At 42.8% G+C, this 19979-nt stretch overlaps 1 protein-coding gene across 5 annotated transcripts in view; it reads right to left on the minus strand.

Annotated features, from left to right (window-relative positions):
• Positions 1-19979, minus strand: part of ATRNL1 (attractin like 1) — a 1104086-nt gene that overhangs the window by 673618 nt on the left and 410489 nt on the right. For all 5 annotated transcript variants that reach the window (XM_090056522.1, XM_090056523.1, XM_090056521.1 and 2 more), the window contains exon 21: positions 3651-3703. In XM_090056522.1, the coding sequence (XP_089912648.1) occupies positions 3651-3703 (53 nt within the window). The remainder of the gene's footprint in view (positions 1-3650; positions 3704-19979) is intronic.

Below are 19979 nucleotides of genomic sequence, written 5' to 3' on the forward strand. Positions count from 1 at the left end.
AGTCCATATCCACTCCTGCACGGGGGAGGAAGGCAGGGCAGTGCTCTGGTTGGCCGGAGTGCTCTCTGATGCTCCAGAGCGCTGTCAGGGAGGGCGGGGCTGGGTAGGGAAGCAGAGTGTGGTCCCTGGCCATATCCCCGCTGGCCTGATTGTCTGCTCTGGACCTGGCCCTGTCCTGAGCAGTGCCGAGTTGGGATGCATCAACAGCCCCCCTCCCCCCCAACACTTTTGGGGGTCAATCTCGGGGGGGGCACATGCCCCCACCAGTCGCCTGTGATTCTTTACAAGCCCATGCTGCTTATAGCTCATAGTTAGCTGTCTTTGACCAATACTGTATTTATTCGTGTATCACATACCCTCAAATAAGACATGGACCTTCTTTTTGAATGAAGGGGAAAAAAAATTTTTCACTTTTAACTAAACCATTCAGAATCAGTCTCTTTATTTAAGATATACGCACAAAATTTCAATTGCTAATTTTCGGGAAGAAAGTGAGTGTGGTATGTGAATTAATAAGGTATTTATTTCACTGCTGAACACTACTTAGTCTTGTGATGTAAGCAGCAGGAATGCCTCATTGCTGCAGAAATGAGCCAAAGAAAAACATGGCCCTTAAAGAGAAAATGTTTATGCTGCTCTGAGAATCTCAGAAAACAACAAATGGAACATATAGAAGTACCAACCAAATACATATCTGCTAAAACAAATAAAACCTCATATTATTCCAAATGACCATCCAAGTGAAAGTGTTATTTAAAACATTAAGCCAATTTATTTAGATAAGAGCTCTCAGAATTTCTTCATGTTAAAATGTATAGTTTTTTTTCCCCCAAAAAATGTCACTCATAAAATTATCTACTTTTCTAATACACAGTTGTCATGGGAATCATACAGCACTTAGTTATACACAAATTAATAGGAACACATTTATTTTTCCCCTAGCATAATGCAGCCATTAGCTGTAAGAACAAAGCATCTAGTTAATTTAAGACCTTACAGGCCCCTCATTAATATCAGACTGGATAACTTTGGAAATATTTTCATGCATTTAAATTATTCAAAGTATTCAAAGACTCATCAATGCAAAGCTACAATATCTTTAAAATATTTTAAAACCTGACAAAAGACAAATAAAACTAGTGAGTTAGAGGTGAAAGGCTATCTTGGATATAGCAGAGTTTGTCTCAGATAAGATTTATAGGTCTACAGCATAGTGAAAGAATAAGGTCTCTCTTTGGAGGTTTCTGAAGTCTGCAAATCTTATTACTGTCATTTATTTCCTCTCTCTTAAATGTAATAGCATTTAGCTTTAAAAGACAAAACAAATGTTTACACCCACCACCCAAAACATATGCACAGTATAGATTGATACGCTGGTAGTATTTTTTAAAATGGTGCAACTTCTCAGGTGTTCTTCATATAATTAAATCAAATGAGTGGATACAGAAGGCCAGCTCTGTAAATACTGGAATTTCTATTTTTGAAATAAGAACAATTTTTGTTGGGTATATAATACTTGTTTGCAATTTTTTATGTTTGATTAAGAATAAATGTAGGACTGATTTTTACAGCATGTTTTCAATTAGGTCTTTATATAAAAAATGTAAATGCTACTATGAGTACTCTGGAAACCTGGTATTTAAGAATTAACCTCAGCTGAGAGATTTTACACTTGAGCTTGGGCGTTTCTGTTGAAAGTATGATTCACTTTAATAATTTCCAAGAAGCGAACTTGTGTCTCAACCTAGTGGATGACAAATATTATTTGCCTTGCAATTTTATGCCCTCTTCAAGGTGTAAAGTGAAATTAATAAAACAAATAAATAACATTTATTTATTAGATGTTGTATGCCATAGTCATTATGAAGCAAGACCTTCAAAGGCCTTCAATATCTACATTGCAAAAGCATGGTCAAAGATTAAAGGAAACTAAGTAGCAAAACCATTTGTCTTGGCATGTATTCAGAGGCAATTCTACTAAAATTTAAATTAAGGTGGGGTAAATCATTAATAATTGGACCAGATTATGACAGAGGGCATGTCTGTATGAGATGTTTACTGCAGAGTTGCCCAATTAACTCTACAGTGAAAGTGACGCCATCTACGTGTGCAATTGTATTTGGATGGAGCAAACTAATTAACTCCGCTGCAGGATAGCACTGACAGACAAGTACCATCCTACGGTGGAGTTATTTACTCTGCCACAATGAATGTGTAGATGCTGATGGGGCTGGCTGGGGAACAAGATGCCTTAATGTGGGGGCTGCCTGCCGCTTAACCCCACACTGAAGCACCCTCATGGCCCAACCAGCCTCTGTGAGAGTATGTAGAATAGCCCGTGACATGAAGCCTGGTCTCCCTTTGCCATCACTGATAAACATTTACAGTATATTGTGGTAGCACCTGGAGGCTTCAATCCAGATCATTCCTGCAAAGGGTAATACTTATCTAGGACAGACACTTGTGTTACAACTAGCTAATCAACATGAGATTTCAACATACGTGGCATACTTTTTCAGTGGTCGCATCTACACATGCCCTTTACTGTGGTGTTGACTAATTAGCTCTGGAATAAAGTGTCATTATTTGCATGTGTGGTGCTATTAGGCCACAGTAAACTAATTAACTCTGCCATAGGATAGTACTGCCTGACAAGTACTATCCTATGGCACAGTTAGTGTGCTACAGCGCACATGCAGACAATAACTGGGGCTGATTGGGACACAAGGGTGCTACAGTGTGGAGCTACCTGCTCAACCAAGAGGGTTTCTTTGCTCTTTTACTCTGCCTTGATGTATACTGGGATGGTCCCTTTCTGTGCCTGCAGGATTAGTCCCTTGAGAAATGCCCACCCTTCCTGGACTCCCAACTCTCCAATGCTTTTGCCTGACAGTCCCTCCCCAACTAATCTCCTGAGCTTGTTGAGGTTGGCCTTCCTGAAGTCTAGCACTTCAGCCCTACCAGTTATCTTCCCCACCTTTCGCCGGATAGTGAACTCTATGAATAGGTGGTCACTATCCCCTAGGTTACCTTGTACCTGCAGATCTCTCACCAAGTCATCCCCTGTGGCCAGCACCAAGTCTAGAAGGCATTTCCCCTAGTGGGACCATTTACCTCCTGTGGTAGGTCAAGGTCGTGTAACAGGTTAGAAACTTACATGAGTGGATAGAGAGCAATGCCCCCCTCACCCCCTGCTTTTTTCCCCCACTCTATCCTGTCTACACAGCCTGTAGCCCTCAATGCCCACTGCCCAGTTGTGGGTAGGGTCCCATCAGGTTTCTATTAGCCCAACCAGGTCGAATTATTTGTTTGCAAGCAGGAGTGCAAGTTCCTCCCGTTTGTTCCCCGTGCTCCTAGCATTAGTATAGAGACATCTAAGCCCCCCCAGTAGGTGCCCTTAGCACTTCCCCATCCTGATGCTTAGTGAAGCCCTAGTAGTCCAGCTCGAATGAGGACTGTGCCAGAGTTTATTCAGGCACATCAATAGCACAGGTAGATGCTCTCAGAGTGTGGCACAGTTGACTTCTGGCCACCCTATCACAAGTCCTGGCTCTTTCTAGGTTTGCTTTATGGAGGAATTACAAATCTATTGTATTACATTTACAGCTTACTTGTGAAATTAGAGTAAAATGAAATGTTTAATTACTCACAGTAACATGTTCCCCTGAGTGGATTTCCAAGGTACCTGTTTTCAGAGTCACAGCTGCAGAAATAAAAATTTTCGGTGTTACTAATAAATACATTTTATAGTCTGAAAGCAATTTTAGAATGAACATTTTTTCTAAGCATGAAAGAACATAACTTTATTATTAAAAAGTGAGGATAAGTAAATGTTTAAGGTATTTGAAATAAGGTAATTCAGAACAAATTCTATACTTTTTCCTATATGTATGAATTATTTATATTTAACTTAATAGGCAATTTGAGAACTGGAATGAACAGTCTATCCCAATAAGTTTATCTGTGAATTCTAAAGCTCTATAATAACCAAGGATCCTGATTTTCTCTGTTTAAAAAAATGTAAATTCTCTGATTAACACCTCACACCCCCCTAAAATCCATGTTGTTCTGTGATTAAAATGAAATGCCACTATAAAAATAGCTAACAGTTGAACACAAAGTTTTATTAATATATTTACAATTTTAAAACAATTTGGAAGCCTCAATTACTATAACAAAATAAATTCTAAATACCTATAAATTTTGGTGTTTGATTTTCAGTTTATCGTGGAAAAACCAAATCTCCTCCTGTGTCCACCCCCTGCCCCCACCCTGCTAACCAAAACACAGGTCCAGCTCCCCCTCACTCCCAACCCACAACCCCCTGGGCCTTGCCGGTGACTCTCACTCCCAACCCAAAGCCCTCTGGCTCTGCTGGTGCTCCTCACTCCCAACCCACAGCCCCTTGGTCCTACTGGTGCCCCTTACACCCCACTGACAGCCTCCCATCCCTCCCCAGCCTTACTGGTGCCCCTCACTCCCAAACCACAGCCCCCTGGCCCTGCCAGTGCCCTTCACCCAAGACACAGCCTTCCCACCTCTGCTGGGGTGCCCCTTACTCATGACCTGAAGCCCTCTGCCCCCTCCCCCGCCGCCCTGCTGGCAATGCAGGGCTCCTGGTAGTGGTACCAAGCCTCCCCACCATGATCCGCCCTGCTGCACTAGGTCTCACCCACTGGACCACAGAGGCCCCCAGGGGAAGGGTAGCAGAGTGGAAAGCCTTGAGACCACACCACTCAGCCCACATCCACCCCCACCCCATGCACAAATCTGGGGGGGCATATGCCCCCCATGTTCCCTCTGGGAATATGCACAGAGCTGGGAGCCAGTCTCCTGCTGCTCCCCAGAGAAGCAGCCTGCAGCTCCATCCTGCTCCCCAGCTGGGCCCTGCAGCTGCACATTCCTGCCTTGGCCCTGGACCCCAAGCACTAGGCCCCAGGCACCATCCTGGCTGGGCACCAGCCCCACCCTTGCCCAACCCCCTCCCTCCGTCCCTCCCCATGGGGGCCTCAACACCCCCTACCCCCAACTTACCTGTGGAGAGCTACAGGAGTTACCTTCCATGCTGCCACATGCACATGGCTCCTCCCCCTGATAACCCTCCTCTGGCTTCCCCCAACCCCTTGCAGGCTGGAACTCTGTCAACCTTCATAGGGAAACCTGCCATTTCCTATATTTTTCTCCTTTAAAGGAGAAAATCTGCATTTTTCTCCTTAAAATAAGGAAATCTGATTTTCCCACAGTAGATTGAAAACCCCGATCCCTGATAATAACTGCATGATCTAGTCTGTTTTGCTTTGTGAGTTTCCTTACAAAACATGTTCCACAGCAATAATATGCTACATGATTGTTGTTTGCTATCCTGTATAATACAGTGAACCAAAACAAAATAAAAAAAACTCCAAGCCCCCCCAGTTTAAAACCAAAAGGCAGTATAGCAAACTAATAAAAAAAACTTTAAAAATTTGTTAAGTGTTAAGAAAAAATCTCTGGAAGCAGAAAATGTTTGATTACTTTAAAAATATTTTCAGAATTCACATTCTGTTGGATGCATCTGCTGTAAATTGCAACTATTTTTACTTCCTGCTTATGTTTTGTACAACTAGCTTCTCAGAACAGCAGCAATGTGGGCAGTGTGTAGTTTGCATACTGTAGAGAGGTAGGATATAAACAACAAACAGGATGTTAAAACTTTTATTAATATTCTTTGGCTTAACATTTATGTTTACATATACTCAAACATGCCCAATCAATACCCAAATACATCTTGAGAAACAGATTTTTCTTGGAATGCATAAAACGCAGAGTAATGCCTTTAAGCTACTATCTCAAGGAGACAGCAGACACTTTTCAGGGCAAATCCCTCCCTAGAGTCTAACCTGCTGTGCTCAGCTGGACTGAGAATAGGGTGTCAGGGCTTAACCTACACTGTTTCACTAACCACATGGTCCCTATCCACCTCCTCCTGAGAGTAACATCTTAGGCACAGTGCCTATACTCTGGAGAGAGCATTTGGGAGTTGCTAACACAACTAGGAAAGAAACTATTAAAAACTGCATTTCTACTCTCCATTGCACTGTATGACTGCATTAGACCTACATCCAATATAACCCTTTAAGTAGACAAAATTAAATACCACTCCTGCATACCACACAGGGTGCTTATTTTGTTAAACCTTGAGGACAAAGTATCTCTGTCTAAACCTCTCCTTTAAGCCGTCCAGCTTATGTTATTCAAATCCATCCTTGAAAAATTCCCTGTAACATCTCACCAATCAGAAGTAGGGGAATTAAAACTGGAACCCTTAAGATACAAAGCTTCCTTTACTACATATCCATGGGTTCTTATTGCCACTACCAATGTCTTATTCCATGTCTTCCCTTGCCCCCGTTCATCACATGCTGTTGTGCCACGCTCATTTTGGGGTCAATAAAAAAAATTACTAATAAAATAATAATAAAGAGGAAAAAACATGACAAATAATCACCCTGTTATCATGAAACTGACTCTATGGAGTCTAAGGATCTTGCAACCAGCCTGTTGTTGCTTAATTTCTTGGGGTAGCCTCTTCCACTACTGCACCAGATGGTACAATAGTCATTCTGCATATGGCAAGGTATATCAGTGACTAAATTGTCAGTGCGTTCCTCAGCTGTATAATCCTTAGAGAACAGCTACACATTTCACAATAATTGAATTAAATTAACTGGGTCATACAAAATGACTCCAAAACACTGTATCATTTAATCATTACTTCTCTCTTAGTTTTTTCTAGCAGAGTTACAATTTTCTACTTACTTGATAGGATGTTCATAAAACAAAGAGAAATCCTATAATTGTCTATTAAAACCTACAGAAACTTTCCATATGGGTAGGTCAGGATCAGTCAGTTACTGTGACTTTGTTACAGGAAACCCTCGCCATCTGTGGATTTGTGATTTGCAGTTTTGAATATTCGTGGTGCGAATATTCAAATCCATGCTCTCTCCTTGCGCACACTCTCTCCCCGCATGCTCTCGCTGTGCTCCCCGCTGGCACCAACAGTACAAGTGGTGTTTGCGGGAGCTGCACGCTTGCCACCACCGCGCTCCCAGTGCCACCACATTCCCACTGCCGTTCACGATCATATTCACAGATTCCCCCATTTGCAGGAATCCCTAGAAAGTATCCCCCACAAATGGCAGGGGTTTCCTGTATTTATTGCATGTGCTCTTCAGGAAACTGGCTGGTAGAAAATGTTGCATTAGATTCATTTTATTTTGGAATAATATTGAAAAAGCTGTTCAACTTAGATGTTGTATCATCACAGTTTGCTGAACCTGGAGTATACTAGACTTGCCACAGATTAACTCCTAAGAGAAAAATTTAAGGTTCAATTTTCTCAATTCTGCTTTGCTGTTGATCTCCTTAATAGCTCCCACTCTAATATTTGGTTGTAATTGTGTTCATTTTATTCAAAAATAGGCCAAAGGATTCCACTGGGTCTTTAGGAAAGAAAGCATCATAAATGCGAGTACTCGTTTATGGCATTTTAAACATAATTTGATTCTTCCATTGAATTAGCACAGCTCTTTAGAGTTTTGTTTGTCTTAAACTCTCCAGACAGCATTCCTGTTTACCATTAGACAAGAGCATAGTACTCATTACTCTGAAAGAACTGTTACAGATTACAATATAAGGAAAATTGTTTCCTTCTAAACATGAAATAACTTCCTAATTAGCAGTGGAAATATTACATGACACAAAGCATTCAAAACATGTAATGCTACATTTTAGTCCTGTTCTCAGTTACCGCTTAGTATGGCTTCTAGCATATGTATTTTTATTACATACGTATGCTCTTACTATGGTCGGTAAGGCATGCAGTCAAAACTTAGGAAATGCCAGAATTCAGGTTAAATGGGCAATTTTAATTCAGCATCCTTGTGCATGGACACAGGGTATGAACAGATGCTCCCCTTTCTAGTTGTGGAAAATTCTGTGAAAACTGCAACAATAGAAATCATTCCAGGAGAGGGAGTGGGACAGGCAGTTCAGCCTGTAGGTGCCCCCCCCCCCCGCCACTACTCTCCTCACCTTTCCCAGGCCAGGGACACTGTGATCCTGGTCTGGGAAAGGTCCAGAGATCAGCAGCTGCTTCACTCCCCTAGTCCCCACAGATAATGAAGTAGTGCAGAAAGTCTTCCCATTCCTTCCCCAGACTGGGGACCCCCCGGTCCGGGGTGGCACAAGGAGCACTGCTTTGTTAGTCCACTCCCGGTCTCTGGGAGGGGAAGGAGCAGTGGGGCAACGCCTCCTGATTGTTGCCCATATTGGAGAATGTACAGGCAGCAGTGGATGGCTGCTCTTCCCCTTCATGCTTTTTCTCTCCCAGTCTCCAGGAGGAGAAGGAACAGCAGGGCAATGCCACCCACCAGCCCTCCCCCTGCACCCCAACGCAGTCTGGGGAACACACAGGGAAAACTGCTGCAAACTCTTCCCAGGCATGGAAGTGGTGAGCAAACAGGCATTCCTTCTATTGAGAGAAATTCTCTTGCAACGGAGATCTTCCTGGTATGGACCTGGCAGATCTTGCTCTTGGATGCAGCATTTTTCCTTTGGGAAAAAAATGAATGAGGACCTTTACACTGGCGATTTCTACTGGGGTTGAAGTCTCTAACAATATGACCATTTCCACAGGATCCCTGCTTCATTAAATTCATGAGATGGGTGGTACTCCCTGAATGAACAGTCGTGAAATATTTTATCTTCATTATTTAATGTGGGACACCATGGCTCATACTGTACACTATTCAAACCTGTTTTTGAAGGCAAAATATTCAAGCTTGGGTTCATCCCAGTCTCTGGAGGGGAGAACATTTAGTGGCAGAGACTTTGCTGCATCTTCCCCCCAGTTTGATTTCTTCTGCCCTCTGTCCTCCTCCTATTGTGTCTCCACCTGGCTCCTTGTCTCAGTCTTATTGTCTTTGTTTATACAGTCCTAAACTCTTCTTCGGAGCCTTTTCAGCTCAATCCCTTTCTCCTTACCATGGCAGTTCTAGTCTCCTCCTCTGTGCTCTATACCCAATTTCCAGTCTTTCACCCAACACAGTCCCAGTACTCCCAGCCTAGGTAGTTCAGAGCAGAGTAAAGTTGCACTTAGACTCATATAATAATAGCTGGAATACAATCCACCCTGGAGTGTCATCTATAGAATTTGGAAAAGAGAGACTGGTGCTGCATCAGATATTGGAGAAGGAGGATGATTAAAAGCAATATGACTGTAGGCAACACCTTTTAGCCAAAGAATACAAAACACTTTACACAACTTGATTTTACAAACTGTGGTATCAGAGCCTGAACAGATAAGCCTTATAAAACAATACTGAGCTGTCCAAAAGCATCTTTAAATGGGTAATTTTGAAAGAAAAGTTAAGGAACAATGATCCATTTATGTTTTTAAATGAAGAATTTTAAAGCATCTCCATTTCTTTAGCTGTTGTTAAAATTGTTCAATGTTGCCTATTACAGCAGCACGAAAATATATCATATCACACACCATAATGATACAATGCAAGTTATTGTGAGATAATAGGATATTTCCCATTGCTCTGTCCCTTTGATGTTTCTCAGAAAGAATGGGAGTATTACCAAATAGGCAGTATGCAGAAAATAGTACTTTTTATACACGAATACAAAAATGTCCTTTATAAAACAGGAAAAGAAAACAATTCTAGGTTATGAAGTTTGGAACTTTCTTGAACTGAAATGACTAGATTTAACATTTTTGAGAGACAAAGTTTAACTTAATCAACACTTTTCTAAAACTGAGAAGTCTTGACATTTTTAGACTGCTTATGTTAAGGTGACTTAGTCTAGGAAGCATTTGTTTATTTAACAATATTTGCAAACTCACTCCAATGCTAACCATCAGCTAGTTGTTGTACTGCACATTTTTCCTGTGCTGTTTCAGTCCATGCCTTTAAATGTAATGCTGCATATCTAGGAATCTGTCACACCTTTGCCAAGCCTCTTGTAGACAACAGTGTTCTGTAGTCACACAACATCATCCAAATAACCCCTCCAGTGAAATGGAGAAGCAGCTAATTCTACAGGTTTCGCTGAAAAATTTAATTATAGAAAATAATTCAGTGACAGAAGACTATTCAGAGACTACTGCATTTCACATCAGCAAAGTATAGTCTATCATCTTTGTTCAGCAATAGTAACGATTTTAAAGACTCATCCCCATTTTCTTCAATCTCTCTTTATTTGTAGTGACACTCTCCTTTCACTAATCCATACTGCCTATTATTAATTATGGCATTATTTATCCATTCTTTTATTTAACTGTTCTTTTATCCTTTTATTTTTGATTCTTCATTTCTCTATCACACAGTACTTTAATTCATGATGCTTTTTTAATTGTTTGTATTACAATAGTGTCTAGAGGTCCCAATTTGCTAAGGTGTCTTTAGATATACATGGAGAGATCATCCTTATTCTGAAGAATATACCATCTAAATCAGCAAGGCAGAGCTGTTGGGGTTGTTCCATCTCACTAAGTCAGGTATAACAGGAAACTAAAGGCTCCTGTTACTAGATAGGGAAAGGCACAGCAGGCTAACTGGGCTGTAGAAATAACAGGCAGCTGGAACAAATTAAGCTGCAACCAGGAAGAACAAGCTTCCTGTTAGGCCTAAAGAGGAATGTCTGTGCCAGGGCTACAGAGTCACCTAACCTAAGGGACAGTGCTCCAAGGCACCTAAAGATCAATGCCTGGAAAAAGACAGGGCTGGTTCCTCACAAGGGACAGAGCTCTCAGGAGGGAGGGCAGCCCAAGAGACCATGGCAGGTGCTAAACACACTGAAGACAAAGGTGAAACACCGTGGAGGGATGTGTAACACTTGGACGTCCCGGGGCTGGTCTAAACATAGGCCCACCCACTTGTCTTAGGGTCAGCCGCCTGCCTCCTCTCCTGCCATGCCTCGATGTTACTAATTATTCAATGTTAATCAGGCTGGGGAGGCTGCCCATTTATCTGTCCTGATGTCAAGGGCCTACATATATGACTTGGACCTGCCCTTATTGATCCCATGCCTTGCAGATGTTTCCTGCAGCTAGCTAGCACTGGGTTCTGTCTTTATACACACACACACACACACACGGCCACAGACCCCACGCACTGGGCTTCAAGCCCACAAACACACACCTCGGGGCTCCAATCCCTTCTCTGGGACCAGGACTCCAAGCCCCTGTCCCCGAGCCCTCCCTGGGCAATCCCTTTACCCATGGCCCTGGGAGCTTCCTTAATAGCTCCCCAAGGCTCAGGGTCCCACCCCTCTGGAGCTTCAAGCTGGCTCCTATACGCAGCTTCAGACCTCCACCACAGAGTCCGGGTGCTACCACAGGTCCCTCTACCAACCTGGGCCCTGCCTCAGTACTCTCAGTTAGTCTGGGCTCCCCCTGCTCAATCTCACCCACCAGGGATGTGTGCCTGGGGTTAGGAGCTACCCCATACTTGCCTTTCACCGGGGAGGTCACTGGCCTGGCCAGAGCCAGAGGGAACCCAGAACCCAGAAAAGGCAAGAATGGGGCAAGAAACTAGGACTATGCAAAATTTTGACGGGTGTTTTGTTTTGAAGCTGTTTCAATGCATTTTGAGCTCAAAACAGTGAAATCGAAATGAAACAAAAAGCTTCAAAACAGTTTTGAAATGAAATGAAGGCCCTCTAAGTGTTTCAAAAGTTTCGAAACATTTCAAGTTTTAAAGCCAGGCTTGCTTGCAGCTAAACAGAAACTAAGGAGAGGGAGGGGAAGTGGGGGGAAGGACTGCTTTGATATTAACATCTAGGTCCCAGTTTGATTCCCCAGCTCTCTGATTACTTCCCCCAGCACTCTGATCACTTCCTGAGAGCTTCACAGGGGGTGCGGGCCTGCTGTCAGCAGGAGTGACAGCCTACTGTCATCCCACGTACAATCCAGGGGCCTGCACCCCCCAGCAGGTCTGCGGGACTGTGCCAGAATCCTTCTGTAGGGTGCGGGGCCCTAGATCTGCATATACGATGACAGCACACTGCTGCTGCTGACTGGGGCCAGCGCCAACACCCGACTCTGCCCGGCGCAGCCTGTACTGAGCGCCGGGAAGAACCCAGTGCTGACACTGGCTGCAGCTGGCAGCAGCAGCATGATGTCATCCTACATGCAGATCTGGGGGCCTGTACCCCCCAGGAGAGCTGCAGTCCTGTGCTGGACTCTTCCTGGGGGGTGTAGGGCCCCGAATCTGAATGAAGGATGACAGCCAGCTGTTGCAGCCGGCTGGGGCCAGTGCCAGCACCAGCACCAGTACCAGTATTCCTGGCACTTGGCATGGGCTGTGCCCCCCTGGAAGAGTCCGGCACAGCTTCACAGGCCCCCCATGGGGCACGAGCCCCCAGATCTGCGCACAGGATGACAGTAGGTTGCTGCTGCCAGAAAGTGATGTGGGTTTTGCTTTGAACAGTTTGATGTACAGTTTCCCAGAAACCACTGCACCTATATATTTGAACCTTGACGGGTTTCATGCCCTCAGAAAGGGCTACCATCCCGGCAATTTTCATCTAAATCAAGCAAGAAATGACAAAGTTATAGGCATTTTTATGATTCCCCATTACAGCCTATGGGCAAAACATCAAAACAGCAAAGAAAGTTTCGGTGACATGAAACTTCAAAATAGTGAAACAAAATAGTGCTTCAAAATAGTGAATTGAAACACTGTCCCTTAGAAATGGTGAAATGGAAGTCGAAACAAAACGGTGCTGTTTACCAAAAGGGGTAAGACTGGGGCTTGCAGCCAAAAGTCAAGGTCCAGAGCAGCAGACCTAGGCTAAAAAGGAAGCACAGCCAGAAAAAGGGGGCCAAAGCTGGGAAGGCCAAAACCCTGTCAAAGGTTTTGAAGCCTGAAGGGGCAAAAATTTCACTGGGGGTGAGTTTCCCCACTGAAGCGATAATCTGTAACATCTGCAAGGCATGGTATGAAGGTAGACAGAGGCTGCAAACACAATCCTTAAGGCATCCGGTGTCACAGGACATGAGTGGAGCTGGGAAGGCTGTGGCAGATTGGCTGAAGGCAGAATGGACATGGACTAGACTCACTCTGGACTCCTTGGGGCAGCCTCCCAACTTTTCTGGGGAACAACAACAAGACGTGGCAGGAAAGCAATAGTGAAGGGCACCCCAAAGGGTCAGAGTGAGCAGGTGCCACATTGCCCTGGACAGAGGTCTTGTCACATAAGGACATATTAATTGGACCAGAGAAACACACAGAGAAATTGACTCTAACTTGGTGGCATTCAGTTGTGAGAGGGACCCCCAAGAAAAGAACAGTTAATTATTGAGAGACCTGTCCACCAATCATTTGATGCTTAAGGTGTTCATCTTCAGTGCGAGAGCATGGCAGAAGAAGGGCTTGAACCCCTATCAAAGGGCAATGCTCCATCTATCCAAGGCTTTTAGATGTTCTAGCTCCTGTCTCTCTCTGTCTCTCACTGCCTGCCATGACATGACTTGAAGGGGGCACCTAGTGGGAGCAACACGAGAGCAAGGCTGGCACACCCTGTACAAGCTACCCATCACTAAAAGAACTGGCGACCTCCAGTGGTGGCTGCTACATGGGGCCCTGCCTTCAGGAACTTTTGTCCACTATTTAGACTTGGTGACATTGGTGGCTTGCCATCTGTGCAAGGAGATGGCGGAGAAAACTTTTCACACCTTCCTGGACTGCCCCCAGCTGCAGCCAATCTTTGCTACCCAGCACCCTCTTTAGCATGCTGGACTTTGACTTCTCTGATTATGTACATCATCTCTATCCCATAAAAAGCAGCCAAGGGGAGCATGATCTGCCTCACCAACTTCCTGATGGGCCAGGCTAAGATGGCAATTCTGAAAGCTACTGAAACCAGCTCACTGGGGCCAGTTTCAACAACAGCCTCCAACTCTTCTGCTTCCTGGTCCAGGAATGTGTCACATTTGAATTTGGACACTTCACCTTGCAACAAAATGTGGAACAGTTTGTACTGTGCTGAGCCATCTTCCTCTGCAAGATGGAAGGTGGACAACTGGTCCTACATGTGTGACCCCATAAGGATGTAGGGGAGGGAGTTTCAGTCTCTGGTGACATGCTGTTTTTTTGGGTGCTAACAAGTATTTCATGCTCATCCCCTGAGATGACCACATACCTTTACACTTTCATCATTTGTTTTTAATATTTCTAAAATAAAAATTTTAGGAAGTCAAAAAAGTCTGTGTCCAATCTTAAAAAAATCTCAGTTTCTAATGGAGAGCTAGAAACTGTTTGAGCTTTCAGAGTTTTTCACAAGGCCAGAGATCACCTTCCCACCTGGCTCATCTTCTCATTCTTCATTCTTTTACCTATCCACCAGACCAAATTGCCTTTCAGAGGTTTGTAATTTACTGGTTCTTCCTTGACTCCCACCCCAAGGATATACAGATCCTATATTTCCATACCGTCTCTCTTTAGCTTATATATTTCTGTTTATGTCAGAGAAGCAATATTATGTAACCTGAAAATATCCTTTCAGTCCATCTAAACCATTGTGGATATTAATGTTTAAAAAGACATTGAAAGAAGTATAAGAAAGAAGCCTGTCTGGACTTTTGGTACTAAATATTTTGCATGATAATGTCATGGACAAATTCAATATAGTTGTTAAAGAACATTAATATCTGAAAACAATGATATCTGAAAAACTGATCTTCAACATTCCTGAAGGAAATATGACAATGCAATTTTACAGTTAGCCATTTCAGCTGCTTTGGCATAATGCATGAACAAATGATGTACTGTGCATAATATTAAACCAAGCTTAGCAATACAGAGCAACAAAATATTTTGATATATTTCTAAGCATTGTATGCTCATAATATATCTTGGGACATAAGCTGAGGTACAGTTAGTATTAACTATCAAGGAAAGCTTGCTTTATCATTAGCTGAATTATACTATTTAAATGCTCTTTTTTAGCAGTGTAAAAAATAATTCATAGGTTTAAGAATATGTTTATATACAAATAAAAATATGCAAACTTCCATTCAGTTTAGTACTGTCTAGTAATTTGAACCTCTTCATAGTATCTATTGAGTGTTTCTACTGCTTTGTAAAAGTCAAGAAATATGGATCCAATTACAAAGCACTATTCACTTAATTAATTCTATCATTATGTGTTTTACTTATTACAGTAATTTCTGTATGTCCCACCCCAAATCTAATATACAGCTTAGAACAGTATCTGCTTTCAAAGGCATACATTTGGTTACATCCGCAACATTTATGTTTCAAATCTTTGAAACTGGAGTTACATTTGGTATTTTAGATGATGTAGGTCTATGATCATTTGCTTTAAGTGGTAATAATGAATTAGCAGTTCTATTTTGGCATGTCTCCAAAGACACAGCTCCCATTTCCAAGGATAAATGAGAGAATGTTTTTAACAGATTACTTACAGAATCTATGGTTTCTTCCAATAAGAAAGTATTCAATCCATCAAGCTCATTTAACATTTAGATTGCCCACTATTAACAGTTGTTCTCTAACCCATTCCTCATTTATCCTTAAAAAACTAAAAACAGTTGAATTTTCTTTCTCATTATTTCCTGCAAGTCAAAATAGAAGTTATAGCCAAATGGGTATTTAATTTGCCTAATCTATATTTGTGAACTTGGTAGCCATAACTTGTTTATTTCTCCACCTTCTATAAATCTCCCCAACAGCCGTAATGGAAACATCTGTAAAACTTTTTTTATTAATTAATGGAAGCACCAATACGTGGGTCTCTAGGCATTTGATACTTCAAATACCATCCTTTACCACACTGCATTAAGTACCGTGTATGATCTCATTCAATGCACCCATAATGCATTCCTGCTATCATTCTGATCATAAGCTTACTTCTACACATATTACTAGTGGTGACAGTATGACAGCACATAGGAACCATAGTCAGGGCCATGACTTCTAAATGCTACCTGCCCCAAAATATCCATAGCTTCATGGATGGGTTTTTCAGCCTACCTGCCACTTGGCTAGTAGGGGTGTGTGAAACGGGCCTATTCAATTTGGATTTGGCCCGAATCGGGGACATGATTCAATTCCCTGATTTGGATCACTGTCCCTGAATCGATTCAGCTGAATCCAAATCTGAAGATTCAACACTGATTCAGAGAATCAGCAATTCGGCTAGAGACACAGCTTTAAATGTTTTTTCCTACATACCTCGAGGTAACAGGCACTGCTCATGAATGCTGCAATGGTAGGGTGCATGAAATGTCCCACAGGAGCATGCACCCACCCCCACAGTGTGCTTAGCGGTGAACAGGTCAATGGATCAGAAGTACTTCCAGTCCACTTTCAGGTCTGCCGGGGAGCACTCTGGGGGGGGTCCCTGCATCCCCCCAGCTCAGGAATCAGCCACAGGGAGGGACCCCAGGTGACACCTGACCCAGGAGGCACCAGTCACCAAGCCAGGGGAGGGTTGTGGGGGGGTGGGCCCTGTGCGCTCCCCAGCAGACCCAGAAGTCCACTTTCAGGTCTGCTGCTGAGTGCGCTGGGGAGCCCCCCACACTCATGTGGGATGCTCAGTCTACCCCAGTATAGCAGCATTCATGAGCTACCTGGTACCTTGAGGTACGTAGAAAAAACATTTAAAGTTGTGTTTATGTCTGAATCGTCGATTCTTTCCGAATCAATTCAGAGAGTTCAGATTCAATTCGGAGAGATTAAAGGGTCTCCCAGTTCGATTTGGATTCAGAGAGTCGGCCACCAAATCAGGCTGAACCAAATCAGGGACCGACGCTTCACATAGCCATATTGGCTAGTGGTATCTAAGCTGATATGTTGAAACTTAACTTGGGTCAATCTAAGTTTAACTCACTGCAATGTAGACATATCCTATAAGGTACTAGAAATGCAGGCATCAAGACTGGAAATTTCCATGCTGAGATCACAAATTATCTAGGTGTAAACTTTGCTTCAGCAGAAATCATACTCTGACTACCTTTGCCAACACATATCACCTCAGTGAGCATATACTGATCATTAGAGTAACGGTCCACATGTCAGTTTCAAACACTTGAATACAAGAGAATAAAACCCAGAGGTCTTGATATAGGATTACTTGGATTTGGAAATTATGTCAGAGATGCATTACAGAGCCATGAGGTCTTATTAAATGCATCTTGTCTTGGCCTTCCATATGACCTCCAGTGAGCTCATGCACAATACAATTGTTAATTGCTTCTACCTCCATAGTATCAAGGAATCATTCATTATTGCTGGCCTCAGCATCACTCCAGACAGTGTAGGATGGGTTGAGTAGAATGAAGTAAAATCTATATCAATGTAATTTTTTCTCTGACACTGCATTCTGGTACTCAGTGGTCTTTATCAACTTATACTCTCAGGGCTTGCATTAGACATCTCTTTAGGTCAGTCTCAACAGAGAAGTCTCTTTGGTACACCTTAGGAGATTGGAGATGTTTTCCCATTTTTATAATTACTCAGGATAAATTCTGTAGAGATTTTTGGAAGCAGAATCTAATGAAAATCCTGAGCATTGGCTGTGGAAGTTGAGTTATCTTTGCTAACTTTGTCAAGAAATGCATATTTGTCAAGAATGCACTGCCTAAGTTGCTCAGATAAAAGAACTCAGGAAGGGGTGGTACTACAGCCAAAAGGGGGCCTGATGCCTGGCTCATACTCCAACTTCTGTTAATATTCTCAAAGGTCAAACCACCATAACAGTTTGGCAAGTTTCAACCATCTCATACTGTAACAGGGAGCTCCTGTTACTAAGAAGGTGATGGCACAGCAGGCTGGTTTGGCTTAGGGTTACCCACTCTGACTGAAGCTATTCTGAGAGATTTTTTCCCAACATGACAAAATGTCATTTATTTCATTTTCTTAAAATATCCTATTAAAATCTCCTAGATTGCTTTCAATATTCACGGGGAGATCAATGCCAATTCCAGTAGACTCCCAGCCAATCTGGGGGAGTTGGCAACCCTAGTTTGGCTGTGTAGATATGCAGGAGGTTGAGATTAGGCCAGCTGCACAATAACCTGAGGTAACAGGGCAGATTCCCAGGCAGCCATGCGATAAAGGCTGCAAGCAACAGAGCTAAGCTGCAACAGGGAGGAGCAGGCTGCCCATCAGAAATAATGAGAAACACCTATGAGGGACTTGGGATTCACCTGAACCAAGAGGGCAGGACTCTGGGGCATACAAGCCCAGTGCCTGGAGGAAGGCAGGCAGTCAGGTCCGGTGCACATCAAGGCAAAACAGGAGAGCCATAGGGAAGGGCATCCCAAAGGAGCCGTGTGTACTGGATCCTGTTACACATACTAAGGAGCCATAGAAAAAAATCCTGTTCCCAGACTTATTGTAAAATTTAATCAATCAATGTTTGTGAAATACTTTGATATCCTCAGAGAGAAGGCTTGTACAATTACTAAAACATTACTCTGTTTTTCTTTCAATTCCATAATATAAATTTCTCTATGTTGAGACACAGCCTTGTGATCTAATTATATAAATAAAGCTATATTGTATCTGAGGGTCCATTTCTTAATGGCTTTGCCAAACAACTGCACTGGATCCACTTTTTGCATCAATATTAAATTCTGTAACCCCTTCACTTTTCAGTTCTTTGATCTAAAAGCAAACACAATTGGTGGTAATGTAGAAACTGAACATACGCAGCTATTCATTCCTCTCTATTCTAAACTGCTTCCAGTTACAGGCTACCCCTGCTTTAGATATTCAGAGAGTTCTTCATCTCTCTCAAGCTAACAGTACTTCAAAGGTAGGGGGGAAATATAAGAATTTATGGTTCCAGATGAGACTTCTATTAAAAGGAGGAAAGCAATTTGTGTCTTCTTCTAAGAGTATAAACTTATGTCCTAAAAAAACAGTGTTTCCTCAGTAGATGAATTTGTCGCCTAGTCACTTAATTCTCAAGAAAAGGCCTATGCCAGCAAACCTGTCTCTCATATAGGCCAACCTCACCAATGAAAAAGTAAAACTGTCTAGGCTTCATATATTGGCTATTCGTATCCATATTTTCTAATGCCATTGAAATGTAGTTTCTCTCAGGAAGGTGCGAGATAAACAACATTACAAGATTTTAAGTGTTCTTCCACGTTACCACACTTAAAACATAGTTGTTTTACCCTATACTAATGGAGAAAACTTTAAAACAGGGGGCACCAGGGCTCACATAAAATTCAATTAAGGGAAGTGGGGAAGAAGTGATTTAAAAACCTCATTAACTCTAGCATTCAGTGGCTTCCTCTTTTGTGCAGGAACTACATTAACTGTATCATCATCAGGAACCATCCGAGCAAAAAAAATGTTCAAGGGAAACTTTATGGGTTCGAGAACATGGCTTCACATACCAGTGGTTTGTCACCATTCATTTTTTATTCAGAAAATAACATTTCCCAAGCCTTAGTGTAGTTCTTTGGAGAAAAAGTATTTTAGTTGTCAGTTTACTTTTTCTATGAATGGCATGTCAGCTGATCCCTTGACACAAATTTCTGAACTCTTGTCAGTGATGAACAAAAGCTGCCAGACCTATCGTGGCAGCAGTGGAAGACAGAACAGAGGATTTCCACCAACTTTCCATCGGTGTTTGTTCTTCCACAACAACATACATAATGACCACACACAAAAATATTCATGACTTACATTTCTGACAGACTGGGAAGAAAACTCCTACCTTGGAGTTTTTTCCTACATACCTCAAGGTACGGCTTGTGAACACTGAGATGGTGGGGCAGATGGAGTATCCCACAGGAGTGCAGGGGTTGGTCCCCACTGCACTCAGCAGCAGACTTCTAGTCCGCTTCCAGGGCTGCCACCGAGCGCACGGGAGGACCCTCCCCTGCCCCCCGGCTCAGCAACTGGTGCCTCCTGGGTCTGGGGGGGCACCCAGAGTCCCACTGC

The sequence above is a fragment of the Crocodylus siamensis genome, chromosome 7, assembly GCF_052110815.1.
Source record: "Crocodylus siamensis isolate JL-2025a chromosome 7, ASM5211081v1, whole genome shotgun sequence".
In the NCBI taxonomy this organism is placed as follows: domain Eukaryota; kingdom Metazoa; phylum Chordata; order Crocodylia; family Crocodylidae; genus Crocodylus; species Crocodylus siamensis.